General features: G+C 36.4%; 5 protein-coding genes across 12 annotated transcripts; 3 read left to right on the forward strand and 2 right to left on the reverse strand.

Moving 5' to 3' along the window:
- Positions 1-1,914: 1,914 nt before the first annotated feature.
- On the forward strand, positions 1,915-5,009 carry LOC147533305 (Pentatricopeptide repeat (PPR) superfamily protein). The gene has a single exon (XM_086647672.1). The coding sequence runs from the start codon at positions 2,177-2,179 to the stop codon at positions 4,673-4,675; it is 2,499 nt and encodes an 832-aa protein (XP_086503798.1). The 5' UTR covers positions 1,915-2,176; the 3' UTR covers positions 4,676-5,009.
- On the forward strand, positions 3,773-7,594 carry VEP1 (NAD(P)-binding Rossmann-fold superfamily protein). Its single transcript, XM_086647673.1, has 2 exons — positions 3,773-6,165; positions 6,261-7,594. Exons 1-2 carry the CDS (start codon positions 6,127-6,129, stop codon positions 7,392-7,394), a joined length of 1,173 nt encoding a protein of 390 aa, XP_086503799.1. The 5' UTR covers positions 3,773-6,126; the 3' UTR covers positions 7,395-7,594.
- Positions 7,595-8,080: 486 nt separating this feature from the next.
- On the forward strand, positions 8,081-9,994 carry LOC147533307 (glycine-rich protein). 4 transcript variants are annotated; one of them, XM_086646112.1, is made up of 6 exons: positions 8,105-8,415; positions 8,458-8,522; positions 8,639-8,707; positions 8,806-8,850; positions 9,501-9,533; positions 9,655-9,994. In XM_086646112.1, exons 3-6 carry the CDS (start codon positions 8,668-8,670, stop codon positions 9,834-9,836), a joined length of 300 nt encoding a protein of 99 aa, XP_086502238.1. In that variant the 5' UTR covers positions 8,105-8,415; positions 8,458-8,522; positions 8,639-8,667; the 3' UTR covers positions 9,837-9,994. The 4 variants fall into 4 exon arrangements, with proteins under 4 accessions (XP_086502239.1, XP_086502238.1, XP_086502237.1 ...); XM_086646111.1 differs by having other exon boundaries at positions 8,266-8,395; positions 8,444-8,522; XM_086646113.1 differs by lacking the exon at positions 8,458-8,522 and having other exon boundaries at positions 8,081-8,340.
- A 580-nt stretch (positions 9,995-10,574) lies between these two features.
- SRFR1 (Tetratricopeptide repeat (TPR)-like superfamily protein) lies at positions 10,575-21,922 on the reverse strand. Of its 2 annotated transcripts, XM_086646109.1 has the most exons (24): positions 21,706-21,922; positions 21,496-21,605; positions 20,643-21,292; positions 19,666-19,710; positions 19,406-19,507; positions 19,247-19,327; positions 18,136-18,202; positions 17,782-17,882; positions 17,553-17,660; positions 16,967-17,037; positions 16,746-16,802; positions 15,755-15,863; positions 15,600-15,680; positions 15,374-15,460; positions 14,717-14,923; positions 13,742-14,076; positions 12,834-12,920; positions 12,663-12,762; positions 12,384-12,475; positions 12,198-12,236; positions 12,021-12,111; positions 11,725-11,822; positions 11,304-11,625; positions 10,575-10,841 (listed from the first exon to the last, which is right to left on the reverse strand). In XM_086646109.1, the coding sequence occupies exons 1-23, from the start codon at positions 21,837-21,839 to the stop codon at positions 11,337-11,339; spliced, it is 3,141 nt and encodes a 1,046-aa protein (XP_086502235.1). In that variant the 5' UTR covers positions 21,840-21,922; the 3' UTR covers positions 10,575-10,841; positions 11,304-11,336. The 2 variants fall into 2 exon arrangements, with proteins under 2 accessions (XP_086502235.1, XP_086502234.1); XM_086646108.1 differs by having other exon boundaries at positions 11,304-11,822.
- Positions 21,923-22,559: 637 nt separating this feature from the next.
- On the reverse strand, positions 22,560-26,515 carry LOC147533309 (uncharacterized). Of its 4 annotated transcripts, XM_086648834.1 has the most exons (8): positions 25,373-25,441; positions 25,253-25,293; positions 24,639-24,787; positions 24,177-24,234; positions 23,624-23,692; positions 23,438-23,533; positions 23,124-23,213; positions 22,560-22,960 (listed from the first exon to the last, which is right to left on the reverse strand). In XM_086648834.1, exons 3-8 carry the CDS (start codon positions 24,785-24,787, stop codon positions 22,910-22,912), a joined length of 513 nt encoding a protein of 170 aa, XP_086504960.1. In that variant the 5' UTR covers positions 25,253-25,293; positions 25,373-25,441; the 3' UTR covers positions 22,560-22,909. The 4 variants fall into 4 exon arrangements, 3 of the variants coding, with proteins under 3 accessions (XP_086504960.1, XP_086504959.1, XP_086504961.1); XM_086648833.1 differs by lacking the exon at positions 25,253-25,293 and having other exon boundaries at positions 25,373-25,514; XR_015227836.1 differs by lacking the exons at positions 22,560-22,960; positions 23,124-23,213; positions 23,438-23,533; positions 23,624-23,692; positions 24,177-24,234 and adding exons at positions 25,631-25,738; positions 25,848-25,953; positions 26,041-26,062; positions 26,207-26,515 and having other exon boundaries at positions 24,699-24,787; positions 25,373-25,518.
- Between the last annotated feature and the right edge of the window lie 1,385 nt (positions 26,516-27,900).

Here is a 27,900-nt window from a genome sequence, read left to right on the forward strand (position 1 = left end):
GAAACATACGATTTTTTGTCATTTTCACCATAGCAACGATCTCATTATCCTTGTTCTCTAGTTTGCAGATCCCTTTATCAATTGTTATCTTGATTCCTTCCTCAGAAAGTTGTCCCAAACTTAATAAATTCCAATGCAAACTAGGAACATAATAGACATTAGATATATAATCATATGAACCATCTTTCAAAGAAATAACAATGTTACCTTTACCCATAATTGACACTTTGGATTTGTTTCCAAATTTCACGTTTCCACGTTTTGATTCATCTAATTGGTGAAATAATTCTTTCTTACCACTCATATGGTTACTGCACCCTGTATCCAAGTACCATTTGTCTGAGTGATCATCTTCATTAAGACTGCAGGCTAATAAAAATGTTTCACTTTCTTCTTCTGAATCTTCACCCGAGTCTTTATCTGAACCTTCATCCGAATAATCATCTTCATCGATTCTGCAGGCTAATAAAAGAGTTTCTTCCTCTTCTACATCATCTTGAACAAAGTTAGCATGCTCAGAATATTTTTTGGAAAGTTTAACTCTACAATCTGATTTATAATGACCCAATTTTTTGCAACGAAAACATCTAATTTTAGATTTTTCATACCTTCCAATTTTTTTGGATTTCTTACCATGGCTCTCTTCACCATTAGAACCACTTTTTTCAAGCAGAGTCACTTTGCTTTGAAAAGCTTGTTCAATAGACCCTGCAGCAGCTCTCTGGTTCATCCTATGTTCATGAGAACATAATGAACTCATCAAACCTTCAACTGACATAGTTGAGAGGTCTTTTCCTTCCTCAATTGCAGCAACAACATAGTCAAAACGACCTGTTAATGATCTCATGATTTTCTCAATAATACGAAGATCAGTTAAATGTTCACCATTAACCCGCAATTGATTAACAATAGATTGAACTCTAGAAAAATAATCAGAAATATTTTCAGAGTTAATCATATTAAGAGATTCAAATTCACCTCGTAAAGTCTGCAACCTTACATTTTTTACCTTCTCATCACCCTTGTAGGATCTTTGCAACAAGCCCCACACTTCTTTAGCTGTTTCAGCTCTTGAGATTTTCTCGAAAACAATCTCATCAACAGCTTGATAGAGAAAGAACAATGCCTTCTTATCCTTCTTTCTGTTCTCTCTCAAACTATCTTTTTGGACCTGAGAGAGAGCTTCATGTGCTGCCTGATCAACTGGCTCTACATACCCAAATTCGACAACCTCCCAAATTTCCTGGAAGCCAAATAATGCTTTCATTTGGATACACCATTGATCAAAATTTTTCCCACAAAATCGCGGAAGCTGAGGTTGGATTGATCCATTCATTTTGTAATTCGGTTAGTAATCACAAAATAATTCTAGCTCGGATACCAAATGTTGGAAATTAAAAATACTTGCACAAACAAAGAAGAATAAAGAAGATATTTAACTTGAATTGAATACTTGACTTGATTGATTTTATGAAAATAAATTACAAAGACTGGTCTATTTATAGACCCAAATTCTACCCACTAACTAAGACCACTAGTAACATGATTCCACTAATTCATCCATTAACCCACTAACTTAATCAACTAAAGAAAATAACTACCCACTAACTTAACTCACTAGTAACTTAATTATTAAATCAATTTTGAGTTTAAATAAAAATAACATTAAAATTAACAAGTTTACCGGCTACCCTTGCCGGAATGGAGAAGAAAGAGTCAACAAATTTTTGTTTCCCTTAACAATTAGAAAATATACTGGTCATCTAAAGTAGACCAGTTTTTAACAAAGTTTTTCCACCGTGAAAAATATTTTGATTCCCCCAAATTGCTTGCCAAAAAACAGTGAAGCACCCAAAATTTTCTCGTCCCCCGACCTAAAAAATAAGTCGGAGCGGACAATGGGCTTTTACTTAACTCTACCTCACTCTAAAATATCAGTTCAATCCCTCTCGTTCCCTCCAAGGGACATTTGCTTTCACTACCCCCTCCTTCCCATTTTTCTTCACTCTCTCTCTCTCTAACATCAATTCAGTGATAACAGTCTCCCTCCCTCCACTGGGATATTTGTTTACCTCTCTCTCCTCTGAGCTCAAAGCAGCTGAAGCTTCAAAATTGAGGACTTCAAACCACTGAAGTTTACTTTCATTCAACCAACCCAAATAACTCTCTCTCTATAATGGCAGATAAACTGGCTCTTCCTCTACTTCTGCCTGGTCCACCTCCTCCAAAGCCCATTTTTCATGACCAATCCTCACACCACTGCCAACCCACTTCTTCCACCAATTCTCCCTTAACTCCTCTTCTTCAGGACATACTTCTCAAAAACCCTAATTCCACTAAAACCCCCAACTTCCACTCTCCCATAAACCCTCATACCCCTTCTGCTCCATCTTCTCCTTTCATCTTTAGGAAAAGATCTCGCCTTGGAAAATCTGGTGACCGTAACAGGGGAAAGCCATGGGTATCTGATAATATCTCCCCTTCAGGTCAGAATATTCTTCAAACTCTCCTCACTTCCCAAACCCACGATATTGATAATACTAATAATGTTTATGAATTATTAAACACTTTAGCAACTCATCACCAACTAAAAGATTCAAACTTTGACTTGGAATCTCTATCAATTGATTTATTAAGCATAATTAAGGCTTTAGGGTTCCATAACAAATGTGATTTAGCTTTGAAAGTTTTCGATTGGATTCGGAGTCGTAAAGATTCTGAATTTCTCTTGAAAGGCTCAATTGTTGCTGTACTTATTCGAATTGTGGGTAAAGAAGGCCGGGTTTCGACTGCAGCTTCTTTACTTCACGATCTTCAAAAAGATGGTTTCAGGATTGATGTTTATGCTTATACTTCTTTGATAACTACTTGTGCTAACAATGGAAGATATAGAGAAGCTGTTTCTATTTTTAAGAAGATGGAAGAAGAGGGGTGTCAACCCACTTTAATAACCTATAATGTGATTCTAAATGTTTATGGAAAAATGGGTACCGCATGGAATAAGATTCTTTCCGTTGTCGATAGAATGAAGGATAATGGTGTCTACCCTGATTCTTACACTTATAACACTCTTATAAGTTGTTGTAGACGTGGTTCTTTATTCGAAGAAGCCGCTGCCATGTTTGAAGAGATGAAATCAGCGGGTTTTGTTCCCGATAAAGTTACCTATAACACTCTTCTAGATGTTTATGGGAAGTCTAGGAGACCAAAGGAAGCTATGGAGGTTTTGAGAGAGATGGAGTTGAATAGGTTTTCCCCAAGCATTGTGACATACAATGCTTTGGTTTCAGCTTATGCAAGAGATGGGCTCCTAGATGAAGCAATGGAACTCAAAACACTAATGGTGGAAAAAGGGATTAAGCCGGATGTGTTTACTTACACAACCCTATTGTCGGGATTCGAGAAGGCTGGGAAGGATGAGGCCGCGATTAGAGTTTTCGAGGAGATGAAAAATGCGGGTTGCAAGCCAAATATCTGCACTTTCAATGCCCTTATCAAAATGCATGGTAACCGAGGAAAGTTCGCAGATATGATGAAGGTATTTGAAGAATTAAGGGCTTGTGATTGCACTCCAGATATTGTTACTTGGAATACACTACTAGCAGTTTTCGGTCAGAATGGGATGGATTCAGAGGTGTCTGGGGTTTTCAAGGAAATGAAGAAAGCAGGGTTTATACCTGAGAGAGACACATTCAACACTTTGATCAGTGCTTATAGCCGTTGTTCGTCATTCGATCAAGCTATGGCTGTTTATAAGAGGATGCTCGATTCTGGGGCTACTCCAGATCTTTCGACTTATAATACAGTTTTGTCTGCTTTGGCACGAGGAGGACGATGGGAAGAAGCTGAGACAATACTAAATGAAATGCAGAATGGTGATCGATGTAAGCCAAATGAGCTCACATACTGTTCTTTGCTTCATGCTTATGCCAATGGGGAAGAAATTGAACGAATGCGTGCCCTTTCAGAGGAGATATACTCTGGCAAAATCGAACCGAATGTTGTTCTCTTGAAAACTCTCATTCTGGTTAATAGCAAGAGTAATCTTCTGATGGAAATGGAACGAGCTTTCTCCGAGTTGAAAAGGAGAGGATTCTCACCCGATGTCACTACTCTAAACGCCATGTTCTCAATCTATGGAAGGAGGCAAATGGTTTCAAAAGCAAATGAGATCTTAAATTTCATGAAGGAGAGTGGTTTCACACCTAGCTTGACAACCTACAATAGCTTAATGGATATATATGGTCGGTCAGGAAACTGTGAGAGATCAGAAGAAATTCTCAGGGAAATCCAAGCGAAAGGACTAAAACCTGATCTAATTTCTTATAACACAATGATTTTTGCCTATGCTAGGAAAGGTCGAATGCTAGATGCCTCTCGGATATTCATGGAACTAACGAGTTCTGGGTTAAATCCCGATTTGATCACATACAATTCCTTTGTTGCATGCTATGCAGCTCACTCAATGTTTGTCGAGGCCATCGATGTTATTCGATACATGATCAAACATGGGTGTAAACCAAACCAGAATACATACAACACCATTGTGGATTGGTATTTTAAGCATGGAAGAAGAGATGAAGCAATCACTTTCGTTCATAACCTTCGTAAGCTTGATCCTAACATCTCCAAAGAAGAAGAGAGTAGACTGACCGAACGGGTAAAGACGAAGTAGTTACTGAAGATGCTTATCGAAGGATTTAATGGGTTATTATACAGCTTCACTATTGGATCTTGTGCTATGAATCGAATTCTTCATGAGTTCAGAGTGCTGCAGTTCTTCATTCCTTCATTCCTTCATGAAGCTAGACGAGTTGAGGATATAATCATATAACTAGACTACGACGGACACGACGTCCTCGGGGTGAGTGAGATCTATCAGGTAATAATCTTCCACAAATCAACAGAGTATATGATCTTTAAACTTGATTTCTATATGGAATAGTTACAAACCACCTGTATAGCAATTATAAAGTCATCAGTTTATGCAATTCATTTGAGTTTGAATATCCTCTTTGGAGTGCCTATTTTACTGTATCTGTTTGTCTGGTTTTATTTACTATATATTTTGCTTGAGCAAATGTGTATTAACACATCGAATAGGAAGACATTCCAGGACTAGGTCATAAGATAGTACATCGTTTTACATTTGGGAAGGCCTTTAGGGTTGCTTTGGCGCCTAGATTGGTCGGATAGAGAAGCCTTAAAGAGTTAGGATACAATAAAATGAAAACGTTTTTTCTTTAACTATTCTAATCGTAAGTTAGGATACAATATTTTCCGTTGCAGATTCACAACTTTCAGTCTTACAATGCTGTATAATAGTGTTCATTTGAAATGAGAATCGATCTTTAGATAAATAAAATCACACTGACACAAATCTATTTCTTTTAAAGCAAATTGCTCCTTCATTACAAAACAAAACTATTAGTACAAGCTAGTTGTATTCTAAATTTCCTTCCCCATGTGAAATGAATGGCCTGTCATAAGATTTTTTTTTTTTTGTTGTTGTTGTTGCAAAAACCTGTCATAAGACTCTCACCTAACTTTTCTTTGGTTTGATTTTCATTTCCTTTTTAATAGTTGTCATGAAAAGAGAAAACTATAAACCATACATTATTCTATGGACCTCTCTTGAACAATTGAGGTCCATAAGCTCTTATTGTATTCTAAAATTAAATCATGCAATCCTCTATCTTAATGATTCGAATCATTATCTAATTACGTTCACTCAATTTTCTTTCTAATCTAATTTAAAACAATAGACAATTACGATAGAACGACGACTTTGTACCCCTCAAATATATGATGATTGAAGCAATCACTCGTACCATTCTCACATACCAGAGATCGTGTGTCCGGAGAGAAATATAAAAATAAATTTTATGATGATTTTGATTAGTACCGTCAAATAGGTGTTGAATTAAAGAAGGATATTGATTACAAGAAAGAAACCAACAAAACCACAAAAATACAATGAATTTTGAGACGTTCTCATCCTTACTTATCAGATATAAACAAACAACTTGTAAACGTTAGCTCTTCCGTTTTTCTATACCAAACTCTCCCTCTCCCCAATTTTACTTTCACTCTCTCTCTCTCTCTCTCTAGCTTCAATCGTTCAACATGAGCTGGTGGTGGGCAGGAGCTATCGGTGCTGCTAAGGTTCTCTCTCTCTCTCTATCTATCTATCTTCTTATGGGTTTTGTGTTTTCTACGATCTGATTAATCATCTTGAATTGTTATTCTGACTTTTACAGAAGAAATTGGATGATGGAGAAACTTCCCAAAAGTATCAAAGCGTCGGCCTAATTGTCGGTGTCACCGGTATCGTCGGAAACAGTTTGGCCGAGATTCTTCCACTTTCAGATACACCTGGTGGTCCATGGAAGATCTATGGTGTTGCTCGTCGACCTCGTCCTTCTTGGGAACCCGATCATCCTATTGAATACATTCAATGTGATGTCTCTGATTCAAATGAAACCCTAACCAAACTTTCACCACTCACCGATGTCACTCATATCTTTTACGTCACTTGGACTAGTCGCAAAACTGAAATCGAAAATTGCGAAGCTAATGGGGCTATGCTTCGTAATGTTCTTCAAGCCCTAATTCCGAATGCCCCAAATCTCCAACACATCTGTCTTCAAACAGGTAGAAAACACTATCTTGGTTCTTTCGAATCATTTGGGGATGATCAATTGGAACGTCATGATCCCCCATTTCATGAAGAATTGCCTAGATTGAATAGCCCTAATTTCTATTACACTCAAGAAGATATTCTCTTTGAAGAAGTTGAAAAGAAAGAAGGTTTGACTTGGTCGATTCATCGTCCTGGTGTGATATTTGGATTTTCTCCTCATAGTTTGATGAATTTAATAGGTGTTCTTTGTGTTTATGCTGCAATTTGTAAACATGAAAAGAAACCATTAAAGTTTCCAGGAACTAGGGTTGCTTGGGAAGGTTATTCTGATGCTTCAGATGCAGATTTGATAGCTGAACATCAAATTTGGACATCAGTTGATCCATATGCAAAGAATGAAGCTTTTAATTGCAGTAATGGAGATGTATTTAAGTGGAAACATTTATGGAAAGTATTGGGTGAACAATTTGAAGTTGAATGTGGTGAATTTGAAGAAGGGTTGAAATTGGAAGAGATGATGAAAGATAAAGGTCCAATTTGGGATGAGATTGTGAAAAAATATGAACTTTGTCCAACTAAATTAGAAGAAATTGGTGGTTGGTGGTTTGTTGATACAATGTTTGGTGTTAAAGAATCTTATTTAGATAGTATGAACAAGAGTAAAGAACATGGGTTTTCAGGTTTTAGGAATTCAACAAGTGCATTTGTTACTTGGATTGATAAGTTGAAAGCTTCAAAAATTGTGCCTTAAAGATGATTAGGGTTTTTGTTGTTGTTGATCTTTGATTTGGTTATGGTGGTATTGTTTGTTTTGTTAATCTGAATGGTTGTTGTGCTGGATGTTCCTTCTTCTTCTAGTATTTTCTTTTACTTGTTACTTCTCTAGAGTTGCTCTATTTGTATGAACTTGAGAAGCCAATAAATAATAAACAGTTTGAGGTACTTTTGATATTTCTTTGGTTAATTTATAGCTCTGAATGGGGCCATGTCCTATTGTATTGTTTAGCTAAATGTCAATTTGCAGCTTATAAAGTTGTAAGAAGGATGTTTGTGCAACATATATTATGAGATTTTTTCATTAACTTCAACCTTGACGCTTTGGTAGGCATATACGGTCGGTGTGTGCTTGACTATAATATGGTGGATTGTTTGCTCGACTATGTTCTCTTATCGACACTTTTGGATACCTCTTCCCACATTAGCTACTGTATTCAACAGCCGGACTTGTTGTGGTATATTGAACTGCCACATTAGCTAATATATTCAACAATGCCATCGGATTGGTTGTGGCCTATTTAACAATATGAGCCCGTAGACAACCTCCGAAAAAAACCACAAAAATTCACCTAAAATACATTTAAAAAGAAAAAAGTCACCTAAACTTAGAAATACCATAAGATGTCAAAAAATGCTACTCCCACAAGTGTCCTTGAAAATGCCACGAGTGTCATTGACGAGAGTGTATGTCACATATACAAGCCATCTTTTTCTTCGTCTCTTACCACCCACTCCGGCTGCCACCACCACTGTCTCAAATATTTGGGGAAGTATTTCCCCGAGTATTTGTATATCCCTAAAGCACTTGTCATACAAAAATACAAGTACGGATGAGAGAAAGAATTGGTAGTAGAGTGTAAATTTCCTACTTCCCCAAACAAAACGCAAATACTCAATTTGGCGATTCATCTTAATTCTGTGTGTGAGTCTCTCTATCTCTCTCTAGACTTGTTCCGTTTCGATAAAGATGTGATGGTACTTAAATTATACTAGATGTTATGAATTTCATGATAAGATAGATAGAGAGGCAAAATCAGCATTGAGATCTTAATTAACCAGGAATTCACATCTTATCCAGATACTCTCTTTTCATTTTTCTCTCGTAAACTCACCATAATTTTTCTTAAATTTGAATGCTACAACTTCTTCCTCTATGATTTATTTTGCCCTAAGTTTGTCTACAAAAAAAAACCCTAATTTGCTTTCTTTTCATGTCAGTTAAGTAGTCATATTTTGCTGTGATAAACATGGTGATCACAAACTTTAATGGTACTGGCGTGGGATTTGGTATGTTGTTTGTTCTCTTTCCCTGATTTAACTAGCCCTTGAAAAATAAAATTGTTTCTCTGTTGGTTTAATTCCCAATTTGTGTTCTCAAATTGCAGGTTTCGGCGTTGGTTGTGGTTTTGGTATTGGATGGGGATTTGGAGGTATTCCCCTCATCAATCATACATTACAATCTGAACATTTGCTCTTTCACTAATATTATTAAGTTTATTTGATTGATTTCGGGTTTCAATTAGTTTCTCTAATCACTAATTGACTTTTAAGAATAGTGGTAGTAACTTAAAGAGTATAGCAAGGCTGATATTCTTACATATCTCGCTTCGATGTATTTTGAACTTTACTTAACAAGATACTATCTACTAATGATAATGTGGGTTGGTTTATCGCCAACCGAATTGAACTTCATGTCTTTCGATAAAATCATTGTCTCCATCTTACCTAGGCATGGCTAGATCACAACATTGTTACAAATGCACTTACGATAAGCTGGAGTTTTGCACATGCTTGTCGCTAATTTTGTTTTGTCCAGGTGCCACAAGTTCATATTTTATGTTCCATTGTCATTATATAGAAAAAAAAAAGAGGGCAAAACGATAAGGCACAGACAGAAATTATGAGATTTTGCTTCTTATATGAATAAGAGATCAGATTGTGCTAATAATCCCTGAACCCATTATAGCAGCTAGCTGAGTAGCTGATGCACATCCGTTACTGATCCCGACTTACTTTATACTTCAGATTGTTAATGACAAGATTTTGTATGTCGCTAAATGGTGATGTTTTTGTTGTCCAGGAATGCCACTGAATATTTTGGGTATTGGAGCAGGTAAATTAGTAAGATATGCTAGTTCTGATTTCGCATGTCGCTTCATTTGTAGCACGAGCATTAGTAAGATATGCTAGTTCTAATTTTGGTTTGGGTATTATTTGATTATTTGATCTTGAAGGTGGAGGTTGTGGAGTTGGCATGGGTCTTGGTTGGGGCTTCGGCACTGCCTTTGGTAGTCAATATCGAACATCTAAGGTCACATTTCAGGGCAGCGATATCAACCGCAGGAGTGACGTTGAGAGCAGAACTCCATTAATTGATTACTCGAAGACCCCAAATAAGATTCCAGCGAAAGAGTAAATATTTGTTCAATTTTAGTGGGTAGTTCTATCTGTATCTAAACTTATAATAGGAAGTTGTATGATCTGATCTCGGTTTGGCAGAATTTGTTTATCTTTTTACCAGTTAACATGAACAAAACTAGTATGGAACTTGAATTGTGTTGTTTCACTTCTAAATCTTGTACTCGGAAAGTCAGAATCCTTTGGATCAGAAGGAAACCTATATATGGGTATCCATTACTCTGTTGTCATGGTTATTCATGCAGGCAAAATCTTCCAGTAGGGAGTAGCCTTTTGTTTTTTCCCATATGTTTTTTTTTTCAGTATAGAGACTCACTTGTTAATAAAGTGGTCATATTTCTATGATAAAGTTAGGGTCAGACTAATTTGTACAGGTTTTATTGTTTCTTCATTGCACTAAACAAAAAAAAATCCAGCTTTTATTGTTTCTTCATCAGTAAGTGGAAACCAGCTTGATAACCATTCTAACCAAAGGTTGTTGACTACGAAACTCTTGTATGGAATGCGATAAGGAGAATAGGATCCACACTGAAAGATGGGGTTATCCTCAACATCGTTATTAAAAACACAAGACACTAATGTCTGTGCTGCTATATTGTCTTCTTTGTGTGTTTATGAATAATTATCTTGGCACGTTCTTGTATGGTTGATATGATCGCCGGGTTCTCCATGGGACGAGATCCCTTAAGGTTGGAGCAAGCTTTGATAACAATGAGTTACTTTCAATGCATATATATGTCTAAGGAAGGTCCAATTCCTATTAAATAAAAAATAAAGAAAAAACGCACTCTAGTATGCAAATAAAGGTTGCTATACTTTTTTAAGGAAAAACATCAACTCTAATAATCATTGTTATGTATTATCAAATATCACATGTCTATGGAGAATGGATAGTGTGTATGAGGGTCATGCTTTCTAATCTTTTAGTCTTTGCCTGCACTAGTAATGGCTGACTGGCTCTACCGCCTCCATAAATATTTCTATGTATTTTCCCTTCAATCCTCTGCAGCAAAGAAATTGGGCAAGTTAGAATCACTTTCAAAAAGTTGCAGATGAAAATCTACAAAACTAGTAATCATGCTTCATTGAACTAAGAAGTTGGGGTCCATATGCTGTCCCTGCTTGGGTAGGCTCTACCAGAGTCGTGTGAGGGAGAATGGGGTCAAAATACAGTCCAGCTTGGCTGGCCTCCCCAAGAGCTTCCGAGCGTCAAATGGGTGTGAATGGCTTGACAATAAAAACGCGGCCTTCCCAAGAGCTTCCGAGCGTCAGTTGAGAGAGCTCAGTAATCACATTTTTCCCTCTCCTCTTTAAGAACTTTAACTAAGGGAAAGAAAAAGGTGAACTCGAGCCAAGTTCACCAATCTCGCCTCAGGCTCGGGGTGCAAATGAGTTGCTAGAGAACTCCCGAGTCAGACTACACATCTACTGACCCATAACTTGAGAGAGTTTAAATGTAGTTTACCTCTTTGGAGGAGTCGGTTCAAGAAAAAGTCCATCATTCTTCATAAGAGCTCAGAGCAGCAATAACTGATCCAGTAGTTGGAAGAGTTGAAGCTACATCAGGAAAACCTTTCCAAGTTGTCGAAGTTTTGAGAGATGGACTCAACCAACTTTTGATAGAATCTATAAACGTGTTGGGGTCAGAAGTGAGAATTGCTTCCCAATCCACCTGGACACCTTCTGGAATGCTCTCAGTTATCTCCATGTTCGCTGCGAGAAACAGTCCAAGCAAAACTACATAACCAACTGCTGCAGTTCCTCTCGACAAAGGCATGAAGTTGTACCTGCAAAATAACATATTACAATTAGTAAATCTCATTATATATTTTGAACAACACTCTGAAGTGTAAATTAGTTCTGCAGAACCCATATCCTCATTATACCAGTAATAAGTCATCCTTAGAATTGCGTCCTGCACATTCTCGAGCGTACTCAAATCAGATGAACCATAAATTTCACCACAATAGGCACTACATAAGTCCTGCGAAAGTAAGAGTCAAATTAGTTGAATGGGTCTCTTCTTTTCAAAATCAAGCTTTCAGCAATCTGTTTTGGATTTGAACAAGGGTTTCAGCTCTACTTTGTTGCAACCTCACAAAGCATGAAGATATTACTTTAAATCATGTTAAAACTGAATAATTTAACTCAGGATGTTCAACTTTGAGATCTAAGTACATACTTCCCATGCAATTGTCATTTCTTCATCATAATCATCCCATCTGGAAGGTGTACAAGGTGTTCTAATTGCAAAATCAAACCCTTTTTGGCCCCTGTTAAGTTTCTACTATTAAATTTGAACTGGCAAACAAAAAATCAATTGAAAGCCATTCATTTCAAGAGCAAAGGTATACTGTACATATTCTGTAGAGTGACTCTTGTCCCCTCGAGAAGCTTCCTGAAATGAGCAAAACCGTTCTGACTGTCAGACGACTCGAAACATCAGAGAAGACATCGTTACAATCAGACGAGGTTCTACATTTTTTTGCAGCAGATATAATAATTCAACAGAAAATTAGCTATTTGATCAGTATGACAGGATTACCCCTCAAATGCTGTACTCTCACACCATGTCCCTAACCAGAAGTCTTCACCGACGACATTATAAAGATCAGAGCAGGACTTGGCCTTCGACAACTGTACAAGGTACATGCTAGATTAGTCATTTGATTGTTAAGCAGACCTTAAACTGGGTTTTGATTAAAAAAAGCAAACAAGTCAAAAAGTTATCGATCTATGGTAAGGAAAAGTTATTAGTTCAGAGCAGTAGAGCACTATGTGGCTTAATAGAAACCTTTAGTTATTAGGTACTTATATTGCTCACATTTTGTAATCTCCCATGGGCTGATAGATCAATTAAATTGTCTCCAGTACTATTCACATACATCTTATCTTTCATGACAATCTTAGTAAAGTTTAACAACCTGCAAATTTCAACAAGTAATTAGGATTTGAAGCACTTTTGCTGCAGGCTCAGATTAGAATTTTATATTACCTTTGATAGTTGGGGAAATATCGGACAACTTTGGCCTGCCCAAGAATCAATGGCGTATGTGACCCAAATCCAGAATTGAACTCTTCACTGCTTACCCAAAATAATTATTTAAAAAAACAAATTAATTAAAATTGCTTCAGTTTTTCAGAGCAAACCTTAGCATAACCAAGAAAGTTTATGAATAATAAAGTACTTCAGATATAAATGCAGCATATGACTACGGATGTAGAACTTTAATATTCAGCTATAGAGAAAATCTGGAGAAGGTTTTTAATAATTTATGTTGTAGCATAACTACATGCCTATTTCCACTTTCAGAAAGTTTATATTTTTATGCAAATTCAGATTCTAAGCACATAACGTCAGATTCTAGTTGACGTAGGTGTTGGCCAAATGGCACTACGAAATATTACAGATGCGCTTGTATTTTGTGAAAGAGTTTAGTGCTTACTCCTGATCCTCACAGTGAATGGACATTCAAATTCAGGTAAACAAGGGCGATGCTACTCCCACTATAGTATAGTTAATACCCAAACAGAAAATATGACAATTCTATAAGATCAATGGCAACAACTAGAGAAACACTTCTATAAACTATTATACTAACTAATGCCTGCAACCATAAAACGATGATAAACAGGTGAAAACATTATATTGCTTAGACAGAAAGGTTCTGCTTGGTGCCTTAGTAAGTTTTTCTTTCAGTCCCTATGTCTTGGATCCTTAGTGAGTGCTATTGGATAAACTGTTGGCTAGTTAAACCATACGAACTCGACAAATTTTTCATGGTAAATAGTAGGTTACCAAAACCAACAACACAAGTATAGGACGATAACAAGGAAACACAGTTTTGTCATGGTAAAATGGTAAATAGTAGGTGTGGTGAAGAGTATGAAACAAAAGCATGCCTGAGCTTGTTAACCCAGACGACTGGGTCACATGGTTCAGAAATCTGTCTCCATTTGACAGCCAATGAATAGACATCTTGCCAAGAGATCATAGAACGCCACCGTGAAGATTTCTCTTCACTACTTCCATGTGAAGTTGATGCTTCCGGTGAACTGGTACTACAACAAGCACCACCTCTGTTCTGACTAAGTACATGATTTCTTTCTCTTCTCCTGGGTTTCTTACTATCTTTTGCTGGGCTTTTACTTGAAAGCTTCATCTCTGTCCGCAAAGCACGCCAAGCCTTTGAAACCTTTTGAGCAATCTCAATAGCAGCTAATCCTGCCATTCGATGCTACACACCATATCCTCAAGTAAGGTTTGGAAGGCAACAGAAGACAAGAAATAAAGAACATCTAAAAGAACCGAATATTTTACTTCATTTACAATTTCTACGCTTCTAGATGGCGTCAAGAAAAGCTATTCAATTCTGACATACTCTTTGAAGGGCTCTTGTGGAGAAGATCAAATACCCAATATTTGGTTTTCTGGAGAATATATTTTTCTCAATACTAGAGGCATTGACATGACAATCCATTTTTGATACTTCAGCCAAAAGTTTTAGATGTTTCAAACCGTTGTTGCTTTGTAGCTAAGCTCCACAAAATTTTCGGTCTAGACTCTAGACTTCCACAAAAACTATAAAAAAAGGTTGCTTAAGAGGTAAGAGCTCACTTCCCAAAAATACATTTCACTTAAAAAAAAATTTAGAATGGTTGACAAAACTTAAAAATCTCAAACTTGTGTTAGTGGAAAGTTTTATCGTGCAACCTTGTTTCCTTTTTCCTGATTGTTTGTACTGTTTGCCTTCAAGCTTGAGGAATTAAAATGTACCATTTCCAATTAAAAAATCGTGGATACATCAGAACGCATATGGGCGTCGCACCATATATAATAAAATAAAGTGATGCTCGCACGAGATATGTTCAGTTTACCTGACGTTTATTAGGTAAGAATCCTGGACAATTATACTGGATCTTCTTCCCAAGGGAGTCTGCGGCTCTTAGAAGGGTAATCTTTGGCTTTGTAATAACAATGTCCTGCTTCCTTAGTTTACCTCTTTTAGAAGAAACACGCAATCTTGGTTGCCTATAAACCCTTTCACACACGTTTTTTGGGTGCAGCCTTTTGCACCAGTACTCCTATAATGAGGTGACAACAATAAAATATAAAAACCAAACATTCAATAAACTTTGTGGCAAGCGGAAATGTAACAGCAACATTAACACAAATAGCCAGGTTATCAGCCAAACTTTTTCCAACCAGAAAGTTCATGCATCAGTAATAAATTGTTTTCAAGTGCAAATTGAGGTCATCAGAAGGATCACTTTACACCTAACCATTGAAAATAGTAATCAACTAAGGAAAAAAAGGTCAATTTACTATTTAAGTGCACTGCTCAAGGCGGTAAAATTACAAACGTATAATTCCAGAGTGACAGGAAGCTGAGCTTTTCCATTTGGGGCATGTAGTACTTGTTCAGTTTTATTACATCTGAAGAAGGAAGCTAACTGCCAACCAGCAATCCAAAACAGGATTGACAAATGCCAGAAATACCATTCAAGACATGAATATAGGTTTCTATGAATTACCTTAAACAGGGGATCAATATCGCCATCAATATCAAACCAGCAGAACTCATTATTGATTTTAGAAGCAGTATACAGAGCAAGTTCTTTCTGCACACAGTTGCATATACAAAAGAAAATGAATTGTAAAGTTCACCTTCAAATCAGTTATAGCAAAAGAATGGGAAATTCCTGATATGAGTAGAAAGTAGAAACCACATTTATCTTGAATTATAATCTGTTTACAAACCTGGTAAAAAGCCAAACATTGCAGCACAAACTTTTCCACAGAATCCAGCTCCAAATCCAACACGGTATTGTAGTCCTTGACCTGTCCGCATTTATGCCAACTTAAGAACGTTCAAGAGGTTTTTAACAACGATTCTAAAAGAGACTAAGAAGTACCGCATCTCCATATTCAGCAATAGCATGATAGCAGGAAGCACGCAAGTATAGGCACTCAATGTTGGAGCTTTCAATACTTAGGCCCGTAGACAAGTCCTTAATGGCATTCCTGCAACAATCACTCCAAAAAATTAACAGAAAGAACATACATGAACAGGAATATGCAATACATAGGACAAATAAGCAACATCACACAAGAGAAAGAAAAAGAAGAGTCGACTTAAAATGCTCAGTGAAGATAGATAATAACTGCAAATGTACTACTTAGAAAGAAACAAAAATTTTATAAACTGTCCCATCGTGTAAATGTCACGTGACTCAACAACGACTATGTTCACCATGATGTGTTGCTAGAATATAGAGTATCCTTGTTGTAGCGATTTTAAAATTTGAGTTTTAGAATGCTTTTACAGTACCACTTAGTTTTTACGTTCAAGTGCATATCTTGCACGATATTGTTAAAGTCCATGTCAACAAGGTAAATGAGGGGCTCAGCCTGTGAAGGCTAATGTCCACTCTTTTCCAACATTTTTTATTAGAAACAACCTGGGTAAGTGGAAATTGATCTAAGGTGAGCTCTTTCTGAAAAGCTTAATGTTTGGTTTCTTCATTGTTGGATTAACTTGCATGTCAACTTTTTACTCTAATATGCACCAAAAGAGCAAGTATTGATCATATTTGTGGTACAAAATTGAACTAAAAATAAATTACAGCTCAAGGAGAAAGGAAATTATAAAATAGGCTGATAACAAAAATTCATAAGTGCACCATTTGGTCGATGTGAATACAAGTTTTAGCAAACCCATGACGACACTAATTTTTCTCATGGTTCCAATGTAAAGAATGTGATCTAACAGTTATACATATTATCACTAGGCTATTACTCCCTGGATGATGCTGATGCTAAATCAGTAAATAAATCTTAGAAAGCGAACATATATAGAATCTGGCATACGAAGGCTATAGCTCGCTAAGAAAAATTGTTACTAACCTGTGCTCTCCCATTCCGTGGTACAGTAACCCACGTAAGTGATAAGCTTTGGCAAACCTACATGATATTTCATCGAAGCTTTTTATTAGACTTCACTACTTGTGAGCGTCTTCCAATTAAGACAAAAGTGAAACCAAGTTTGGGTCTGGGATTGTAATACAGCTTAACAGAATCAGTCTAAATGAAAAACATAAGAGCATTAGGTACCCAGGCAACACCACCTTCCGTCAATTTGTAGAACTTGTTGAAGACATTCAAAAGCCTTCCCGGGATTCGCCAAATCTTGGTAAAACTGTTAAACAAAATTGATCAATGCTGGTGTGTCAGTGGTGTATAAAGAACGATAAAGTAAAAAAAAAAATGAAAAACAACCTTTTGTTTCATTAGTGAATTTAATTTGAAAGTGCAAGTATGGACTAACTACATCTAATGCCTTTTACTAGACTAGGACAATTTAGCCATGTGCTGAAAAAAAGTATTGGTACAAAATGTTAAATGGCATAAGAAGGCGTAGAAAACATGTAAACTTAGTCGCAACACTGACGGCACTTAGATAATGTAGCCACGTGCTGAAAAATTACCATATGTGGACTATACAAGACTGTTTTATGTGAAAAGGTATCTATGTATGTTAACCTGAAGATAGTGTAACATAGCTCTTAGTTATGATGTGCCACGAATAAAGACATTAAAGAGAAGGGAGAAAATAATATTAGAAGGAAACTTTCAATTATGACAATCACTAGAAAGTACAAAGTACTAGCACTCTAGATTAGAGAAGGTACACTAGGCAGTGTATATTTATACCTGGGCTAGATGGAACCATCCTTCAAGGAAACCTTTATCAACTTTTATTGATTTTGTATGGGCTTCTTCAGCCTTTTTATATTCACCAATAGCAGCCAATGCCATACCCTATAGGGGAAAATCATGTAAAATAAATAGTGGTAATGATATTAAGTACAAATAAAAAGGTGAGAGTCTATATAAAGTGCTGTGAGTACTAGGCAGGAAAACTAAAATCTTCAGAACTCACTAGGTATGAGTATGCAGAACTATTATTCTTATCCATCATCACACATGAAGAAAGATCTTCCACAGCAGCATTATAATCCTTGAATTTGTAATTGACAATTCCTGCATGTTTCAGTCTTAATGTAAGATATGATCATTGTTGCTTGTCGTACATACTTTCAACGTACATATATTCATGATGTAGTCAACAAGATAACATACTAATGACGAACCGGTACTAATGAAAAACATTTATATTGTAGTAATAGTAGTCAACTTTCCAGAAAATGAGATGCATGACTTCGAAGGATAAACAATAGTTATAAACATCAAGTCATGGATCATAGTGCAAGCTAGCTGGCTCTTATTGGCTTACCTCGCTCTTGTAAGATATCCAGGGAGTTCGGTTCGTATTCTAACGCCTTGCTCAAGTCCTCAATGGCCTGGAACATCAATTGAGCAACCATTTATAAAAGGTAAGTGACGTAGGACAAGAAGGGGAAAGGGAATTGAAAAAGAAAATTATAGTATTATAAGATAGATAACCACTAGTATCACACTAGTATAAGCTAGGAATTACTCCTAGAGCCCTTAGGCATCACACCTAGAAAAATATATTTGCATCAACAAATATAGATAGCTTGAGAGCTGCTGAAGTTCTTCTCTTTGTCCCCTTAAACAGCAGAAACATGACCTATATATAGCCATAACTAGCCCTTGGCATCCCATACTACATTTACTTCTGGACCTTTAAAATTTAAACTGTTAGGACTAAAAAGACATCATAAAAGACATTGAGCACATTAAAGACACTTGACCATCCTAATTAATACTTAGAAACGATAAGAATTTCTACAAAGACCCATGTGGATGAGGCCAACATTATTCAAGGTCTTAAGTGGGTCATTCATCTAGGTCATGCCAAATTAGAATTTGGGCCTTCGAATCCTACTTTTGACGTCTCCAATATACCTTCAATAGTTGTTGGCTTGTTGCTAGTCATCTCTATCAGTAAGATAATGATCAGTAACTACGTATACATGGAGACCAAGTGATGCACCATATGTCAAAAATCTAAGTATTTAGTTATAGGTAATTCTAGATTAATCTTTTCCATCATTTAATACTCTAGTGTCCGTGACTTCAAATCAAAATAAATTTTGAGTGACCGCGAATATTATCTCTTAATTGGATTAGTAACAAATATCAAGTAGGGGCTGGAAAAGGATCGGCAAGGATGATGAATGACTAATAGACCGACCTCCTACCACTGTTCATTAAACGAGGGTCACAAACGCATTTCCCTTGAACTAATGGAACCAAAAAGTGAGAATACTGCATTTGATATTTATTAAATTTATGAGGAACTATAATTTCACAAGCAAAAACAATATGCATCAAATGCAAAAATACGGTAGAAACTTTCATAGCAGCCTATATGTATCATCATACACACTTATTCAAGTGAATTTAAGAAGAAGTCTTACCTCCACAGATTCTCCTAAAGCTGCTCGAGCCTGCCCCCGCCTTTTCCAAGCCTCTACGGCAGATGGGTTCACTTTTATGGCCTAAGAATAGTTATAAACATTAAAATACAAACATAAGCCATTATGTTCGCAAAGAAGCTAACTTAGAGATATGTATACCTTACTGAAGTCAGCAATAGCAACATCAAGTTCTCGCAGGAATGCATATGCTGTTCCTCGTCCAATTAGTGCCTCGGGGTAAGTAGGATTTTCTTTCAATATCTATAGTCAGAAGAAAATCAAGTTAAAAGATTATGAAGCAGGAAAATTACCGAAAGGCATAATCAGCCTGAAAATGGTTACTTTGAAGACCATCCAACAAGAAGGAAAATATATAGAACAACAGCAAAAAAGTCAAGTGGAGTTTTCATCGCTCTAACCTGATCAAAGAGAGAAACAGCTTGAGCATATTTCCCCTCATTCACCTGCAAAATAATCAAGCTTTTTTAAAGGAGATCAGTGCACATGGAATGAACTAATATAGGTAACACGCAGGTCTGTATTACATTTAGAAAGGTTTACTGCATAGTAGTGGTGATACAAGTGATGCATTCTCGCCATGTGAGTATAATTTTAAGTGAATTGATGTTAGAAATAGCTATCTAATTAGAACTTAGTTATAATACCCAAACAGACATTTTTCTTAATCAATAAAGGTGTAAAATGTATAATTGTACTACTCCTATTATAATCTCTCAGTTCATGAAAACTTAAAGGAAATGTAGATATGAATAATTTGCGATATTGATCATATTGTTACTCACATGTGTTGGCAATGTCTAACAAGACAGCCAAGGCATAAGCTTCATCAAGGCTCACCGTATTTGTCAATTCAACAATGACTTAGTGGACTTTTATTCATTCAAATTTTCAGAAAAAAAAAAAAACTTAGCGGACTTTATTATGTTGTTTCTTTCTCAACTAAGTTGTTGATTCTTGCTTCTTTTCCTATGTGTTCATTGCATTAACGTCATAAAGCTATTGAAACCAATAAACTAAACAATAAAGAATCTTACAGTGTAACATACCAATTAGGTTACAAGCGTTAAATGAGGGTTAGTTTTGGGCTGGTTCAAGGCCTTGTTTCGCCTTAACAAAGCAAATCACCCAAAGTTCACATTTGTTTTTCAACCATTGAGTATTAGCAATTTGGCATCACAATAGTGATAAGAGAGGTATGCTAGAGAAAGAAGCATAACCCCTTCCTATAAGGTCTTGTTGCCAAAGAAGTGCAAATTTTACTGTTTAGAAATTAATTTTCTTATTCGTCATAAACACTGAATACATAAGAACATCACGAGCAAATGTGTCCGATCTGCCTAACAATACAAAATATAATCTTACAACAAAATGTTACCTGGGCAATTCCTCTTGACAATCGGATATCCAAGCTTATGGACACAGTCTTTGTACCACCTGTAGGAAAAACTTTTACACACTTCTTTACTGAATCAATTCTATTTTTATCAGGTGAAATCATTAGTTTCCTGATTGTTTTAGACCCTCCACTTGACTCGCTTTGAGTTTCAGACGTGGCATCCTTGGATTCTCCGTATCTTTTAGATGTATCAATTGTCATGCTCCCGGATGTGCTATTAGAGTCGTTGCATTTTTCAGATGCACAAACTTGCTTGCTCGGAGTTAAAGATGTGCCATTAGTTGTTCTGCATGTTTCAGGTGTACCGCTTGACTTCATGGGTGCATCGGATGTTCCGTTGGGTTTGTTGCATGTTGCAGATTTATTAGTTGATCCATCCCTGATTTCAGGAGTTCCCCTTGATTTGCACAGAGTTTCAGACTCTGAAACACATGAAGACTGAGGTGGACTGCAGGATCCCTTCGATTGGATTTCAGAAACAGACGTTGCATTTCTTTTTGAGCCAGAGAGTAGCTCTTCCAGCTCTAGCAATTGCTTAAAATCTGTCGATTGACTAACAGAATAACCAAAACCTTGCTCCCAAACTAGTACACTCTCCTCTTTTCTTCCCAAAGCAGACAAAGCACGACCTAGATAATAAAACCGATTTTACAACTAAGCTGAGGGCAGAATGAGCTAAAAGTTCTTACTGATTTAACACAATTACTATAAAGATAAAACAAACAAAAAATTGACAAATTGATTTGAGTAGACAGAAACATACTACTACAAGGGGGGGAAATCACATGATAAAGTAGGTTGAAGTTGAGATAGAGAGAAGAGGGATGGATACCTTTGAGAATGTAAGGTTGAAGTATAGTTGGATCGAGCTGAAGGGCCTTATCACAGTCCTTGATTACATGTTTATGCAACTCTAATTGGCTATAGCAAAATGCTCGGTTGCTACAAAAACAACCAATTCATTTTCAGGTACAAAAAAGAAGAAATCAGAAAAAGTTTATTAATGTATAGAGAGAGAGAGAGAGAGAGAAAGGAGATTAACCAGAGGTCTTGTATGACGCAGGATCGAGAGAGAAGAGAATCGAGGATACGAATTGCTTTTGACCAATCCCTAGAGCTACAGAATTTCGCAAGCTCTAATCTCTCGGTAACTATAGTAGTAGGAATGGACTCCATTTTTTTGTAGCAGATGGAGATCGAATTCAAACCCTCATTTTATCTGTTTCGAGGTCTTCCGTTTTTCTTCTTCCTCCCTCCCCCTTTGATTTCTTCTTCACTTGTTTTATACTACTACTTCGTTATTTCTTTAGAGATAGATAAAAACTAGAGAGAGATAAAAAAAGAGAGGGTATTATTGGAAGGAAGAAAAGAATATGAGAGGAAAAATATCTTTGCCGCAGGGGATATAGTTCTTTAGAGAGTGGAATCCATTTGATATTTCAACCTAAAAAAAAAAGAATCCATTTGATTTATGCACCATATTTGTTATGATTCACCGGGGACCTAAAATTTATCGACTCCGCAACAAATATTCGAATGATTATGTGTGCAATAATGAAGAAGAGAAGAGTTAGACATAAATACGGCTAAAGTGGTGTTTGTGTTTTTCTCGATATATACCAAAGTCAATCTAAATCAAGCATTCAAAACAAACACTACCTAAATTGGGTTAGTGATTGTCCAACATTTCCAAGTTCTTATCTCGAATCTGGTTAGTCATTGTCCAACTTTTCTAAGTGCTCATCTCGGAGACCCAATTGTTGAAATTGGGTTCCTCGTTCGATAAAATTAGTGTTGCTTGTCTAGTCTTTACTGCCCTAAAGCAAGCAGACTCTTGATCGTAGATGGATACGATCTTCTATCAAATCATTGTACAATATGTAGAGAAAACAGACGAACAAAACAAGCCAAGACATATTGATCAACTGAAGGTCAAGCCAATATTTTAACAATAAATATTGGTCCAAATATCCCAGCAGAATTGAAGTTAAAAGGCACACTTTCGACCTCCCAAAACAGAAAAGTAAACAAAAAAATCTAACAACAATAAGTTTGAAACCATCAGTACAAAAATGAACTCTATCCCTTCACGAAACCAGTCCACACTTGTCTCTCTATGTTTTGCATTTTCTTGTACAACTCTTTCGCCGCAGTAATGTGTTGGAGTTCTTCTGCCAAATCCCCTAGTAAATGCAGGAAATGTCCCATACAACACCTGATCTTATTCATCTCTCGGACACCAAATGTTACAACGATTTATTCAACTCGGAGTTCCTGTTCATGTAATCAAGGTAATCCTGTCACAAAATTAAAACATAGAGTTAAATCATCTAAACAAATGGGTATGAAGTTGCCAAATTTAAACTAGGAAATGGCCAAAGCTAGATGAACATAGTTTTTGTATAATCCGGAGCTTGAAATGAAACTCGGAAACACCAGAGACAAGCATATGATTACTACCTGTAGTATCCCGACTGCAGCAAATTTATCGATGATAGTTTTGCTCTCTACTGGGTGCAGATTCAAAGGCTTCAACAATGATTCAACACACTGACAACAATCGTTAGAACTATAATTAATTAATCCGACGTTTATTGTAACAGATAACACTGACATAAACAGTAAGGAACTTATTATGTAGGCAATTTACTATATAGATTTTAGTGCAAAATGAGATTTTGACTTGGAGAGGTACTCTCTAACACTAGGTACATACTAACTATGGGTTACGGTGTTGAGATGTCGATTGTTCCTAACAATTTATGAGGACTGACCTTTGATGTAAATCGTTCATCCCAGTATGTATATTTCACATCCTGAAGTTTTGCCGTTTTTCGTAGATTTTCAGCAAAGACCCTCACATGGACAGCCTAACAGAAAAACAATAAGAAAAAAAAGTTACGATTTTTTTAAAAAGTAAATTGAGAATTCAATTGCAGATTCATTAAATGGATACGCACATCTACAGTAGACCGGTTTCTTTCATAACAGCAGCCAAGGACAAAACCCCCCAGAGAAAGTTCTGAGATCTGCACAAAAACACCAAGTAAAGAACAAAAACTTGAAAGGTGAAGAAAGTGGATTAATGAGGAACACCCGAATATGCATCAGAAAATTGTGTCGTTCTAAGGTATTTATTTGGATTATTTCTTCTCTGATGTTAAGTGTAGAAGAAAATCACATATCAATGTTTTAAAATATGTTTTTACGCCTCAAGGCGGTTTGCTCTCACAAGGCGAGGCGGCACCTCTAGGCGTACGCCCTCGTTGCATAGAAGGCCTAAACTATTTCTTTTTTGAAGGAAAATGTTATCAACTATGTAACAACATGGGATAGTTTTTATACTTTACTACCGTCAAATAAAGTCCCAAGTGTTTAATAAACAAAATATTAATATTTTTGTGTTGCCCAACAACTAAAAAATAACCGCCTTGCCCCGCACGTCCACCTTGAAAGTTTTTTTTAAAACATTGTAACAAATAAAGCAGAATAACACAGGAATAATGAACTTACCAATGTTTGAAAATCTTTGGCCATTAAATCAATATTCGACTTCTTACGGAGTAGCACACTGCAACATCACCACATATAACGGAGTTTAACTTTCAGGGAACAGACTCATAAGACAAAACAATACCGTCTGAAAGTACACAAAACACGACTAAACTCGAACGACAAACATAAATTGTGCTTCGAAATCAGTGAGTCATGCTCCACGGGGAGTTCCATTAGTCAATTGAAGTATCTTCTGTATCACTCAACTTAGTTGTGTTGATTTTCGACCCTCGATGTATCTTCTATTCTAGGTAATTTTTTTCTCAAATACTAGTTGAAGACAGTACAATATTAAAGACAATTTCATGGAATTCTCAAAGCAACAACTTTGCTCAAAGATTAGAGACACACACAATGCAGTGAATTACATTGCTAACTTTGAACAAAGACTGATTGACATAAAATGCAGAATATATCTACCTTAGCGGTGATGCAATTTTATTTCGAGGATCTGAAACAGCCAAACCGACATATTTGTTCCCAACATCTAATCCTAGCACACGGCCCTGTCCCAATACATTTGTCTTCACCAACTCATGGAACAATTTGAGGGGCTTCACGTACTTCATCTGTGGGTTCATAAAGCAAACCTTCATTATTAATTTTACTTTCGGGTGCAGTAGAAAAATTGAACACCATAAAATATGGGACAGAACAGTACTTGGCATATAATCTGTACTTCGGATATTCATTTCAAATGCACTCTTACACCAAAAGGATTCCACGGGCTATGAATTGTATAAATAATTAAAGTAGATTTGAAAGTACACAATGTGCATGTACGGCTGCTTACATATAAAGTCTGACTCTAGACCATAGAGAAAGTATAACACTAAGGCTTCACCCACAGATTGCCCTTTAAAATATTAAATCTCACATAATCGGTCAATATCAGATGTAAGTGAGCCCAAGAAATATGAAATAACAATCAGAAACATGTCATAAATTTTTTTTTTCTAAGTATTAGTTTGTTCTTTTCGTGGAGCAGATGAACTACAAAATATGAGGCCTCTAGATCTGATTTTCACAGTTACCGATTAACGCAACCACGAGTCATGAATCTCCCGAGTACAATCTGCCTAGACAAAAAAAAAAAGTGTTTTTCTCTTGAGATGCATAAAAACGCTCAAAAAACGGTTTTGGCTACGTAATACCTGTTCAAATTTAAAGTTCAAACTCCGATTTCACAGTGAATTTGTCAAAGATTGGACATAAGTAATGCTAATTGATCATCATCCACACTGACTTCCACACATGCTCCAACTGATACAGCGAGTCGCGCAGCTAATTGGTGCTTACACTGGAAGAATATGAAAAGACAAAAAAGATAACAACAACAATGTGTAAGAAAACCGAGCGTAGATAGATAACACCTCTTACAATATGAAGGTTATATTAGGGCACAAACTTACACAAATCTGTTCTCCTCTGTTTACAATGTCATAAAAGAATGAGTAACAAGCACAATAGTGTTCAGGAAAGCAAAAATACTCTTCTTTCCTCTTTGATTCTCCCAGAACCTGATATACCAAAAACCATGAATAACAAAAAAAAACATCATTTTAACAGAAACCCAAACCCTAATCAATCAAAATGAGAAAACAAGTGCCTCAAAAATAAATAATTCACCTGAAAAACACAACGTCCACTGGGTTGTCCACAAATTCTCTTGACACCTCTTTGATCAACTATCTTAGTTGCTCGCTCAAAATTCTTCCCAAACAAGAAATGCAAACTGGAACAAGTATCATCAAAATCTAGATCTTTCCAAATATTATTTTAGTTAAGTCAATTGAAATTGGGGAAGAAAGGAATTACTGACATTGAAAGATGCTCGTCTGTCACTGTTTTAGTCCATTTGATTTGTTTATCATTTATTGAATAACAAGAAGAGGATAAGTATGGGATTTTAAACATACACATGATTCATTAGAAAAATGAAGAAACTAGAATAAGTAGTAGTTAAAGAGGTGAAATCAGAAGTAAACCTGAACGAGTAGATTGAATGTTTTTCCAGATTGTTTCAGCAACCGAACTGCTTGAAGACATTAAATTTCCATGTTTCTGCTATAAACACCCCAAGTATGTCAAAAGAGAGATAGAGAAACAACCGGCGAGTCAGAGAGAGACGACCGGCGAGACGACCGGCGAGTCAGACAGAAGGAAATACTCAGGATGGGATGGCCGGAGAACTCGTCTTTTCGTGAGAACGTCCTCGAGACTCAGAGAGGGAGGGCGAGAGACGAGAGAGAGGCGGGAGGAAAAGGAGCGCAACTTGTATGAGTGAGATGGTCCATTTCACATACACAAAAATTAAGGGTTATATCCCGAATAGCCCCAACTTTGTGACCGGTTTCCTGCCTAGTCCCATACTTTATCAAAAATACCCCGATGACCTACTTTTTAAGATTCCGTTATTGCACCGTTAACTAGTCATCAGTTCTCTCTCCTCCATCTCATCACCTCTCTCTGCCATCTCATCGCCTTCTCCGGCAAAAGTCGTCGACCGACCGACTTTCTGGCCGGCGACCTTCAAACTTTAAAAAAAAAAAATAATTTAATGTATTTTTCTCTCTCCTTTGTCTCTCTCTAAAAAGAGTTTTTTTGTTGCTTTTAATTACTGATGAAGAATTGAAATTAGATGTTTAAAGGATGATAGAGAAAGTAATTAAAAGCATATTGAGGAAGAAAATGTTCAAAATGTCTCAGTCAACAACAGTTCAAATAGTAGACTTCCAAATGAAATAAACACTCAAGAAGTTGCAGTTGAAGGGAAAGATAATCAAAAGAGAATCATTCTGGATGGAAGATTATGAAGCGGGAGAAGGACTTTCTGAATAGAAAGACATTGAAGCTATAGAGACGAACTAGACTCGGAGTTGATGGATCCGCCTAATTAAAGGTATTAAGTCTATTGGGAGTGAAGTGGGTTTTCAGGACCAAACTTAACGAAAATGGGAGATTTCAGATGTACAAGAGGGAATTGGTACCTAGGGGTTATGCACAATGCTATGAAGTGGATTATACTAAGCATATGCATCACTTGCAAGACTTGACACCGTTCCACTAATACTTGACAAAATAACACAATATGGATAGGAAAGTTTTCAGCTTGACGTGAATAGTGCATTTTTTTTATGATGAGCTCAAGGAGAAAATATTTGTGCAAGAACCTGAAAAGTTTATTAAGGGAGGGGGAAAAGGAAGGGTTTACAAATTGAAGAAAGCTCTATATTGCCTCAAACAAACACCAAAGGCATGGTATATGAAAATTTATGCTTATTTATGCATGAAGGCTTTGAGAAAAGTTCCAGTGTGACAATGAGCAAACTTTGTCCACCAAATCCATAGGAAGTAAAATTTTGATAAAAAATCTCAATGTAAATGATTTAATTTTTGACAGAAGTGCTTTGAACATTGTAAAGAATTCAAAATTCAATGATGACAGAGTTTGACATGTATGATATAAGAAGAATGAAGCATTTTCTTGGAGCAGAAGTGTTACAGAACTTGAATGGTATCTTTGTTTGTCAGAGAAGATATGCGCGAGAGGTATTACTATGGACTGAGATGGCAAGTAGAAACACTATGAAATTCCAATTGTTATTGGTACAAAGCTTTGAAAGGATGAAAGGGGGATCAATGTATGGTATAGGTCTCCTTAGCATACACATGTCTAGGC

This window comes from Eschscholzia californica, unplaced genomic scaffold, assembly GCF_041429995.1.
Source record: "Eschscholzia californica isolate CP2 unplaced genomic scaffold, dmEscCali1.0.p SCAF_6, whole genome shotgun sequence".
Lineage (NCBI taxonomy): Eukaryota > Viridiplantae > Streptophyta > Magnoliopsida > Ranunculales > Papaveraceae > Eschscholzia > Eschscholzia californica.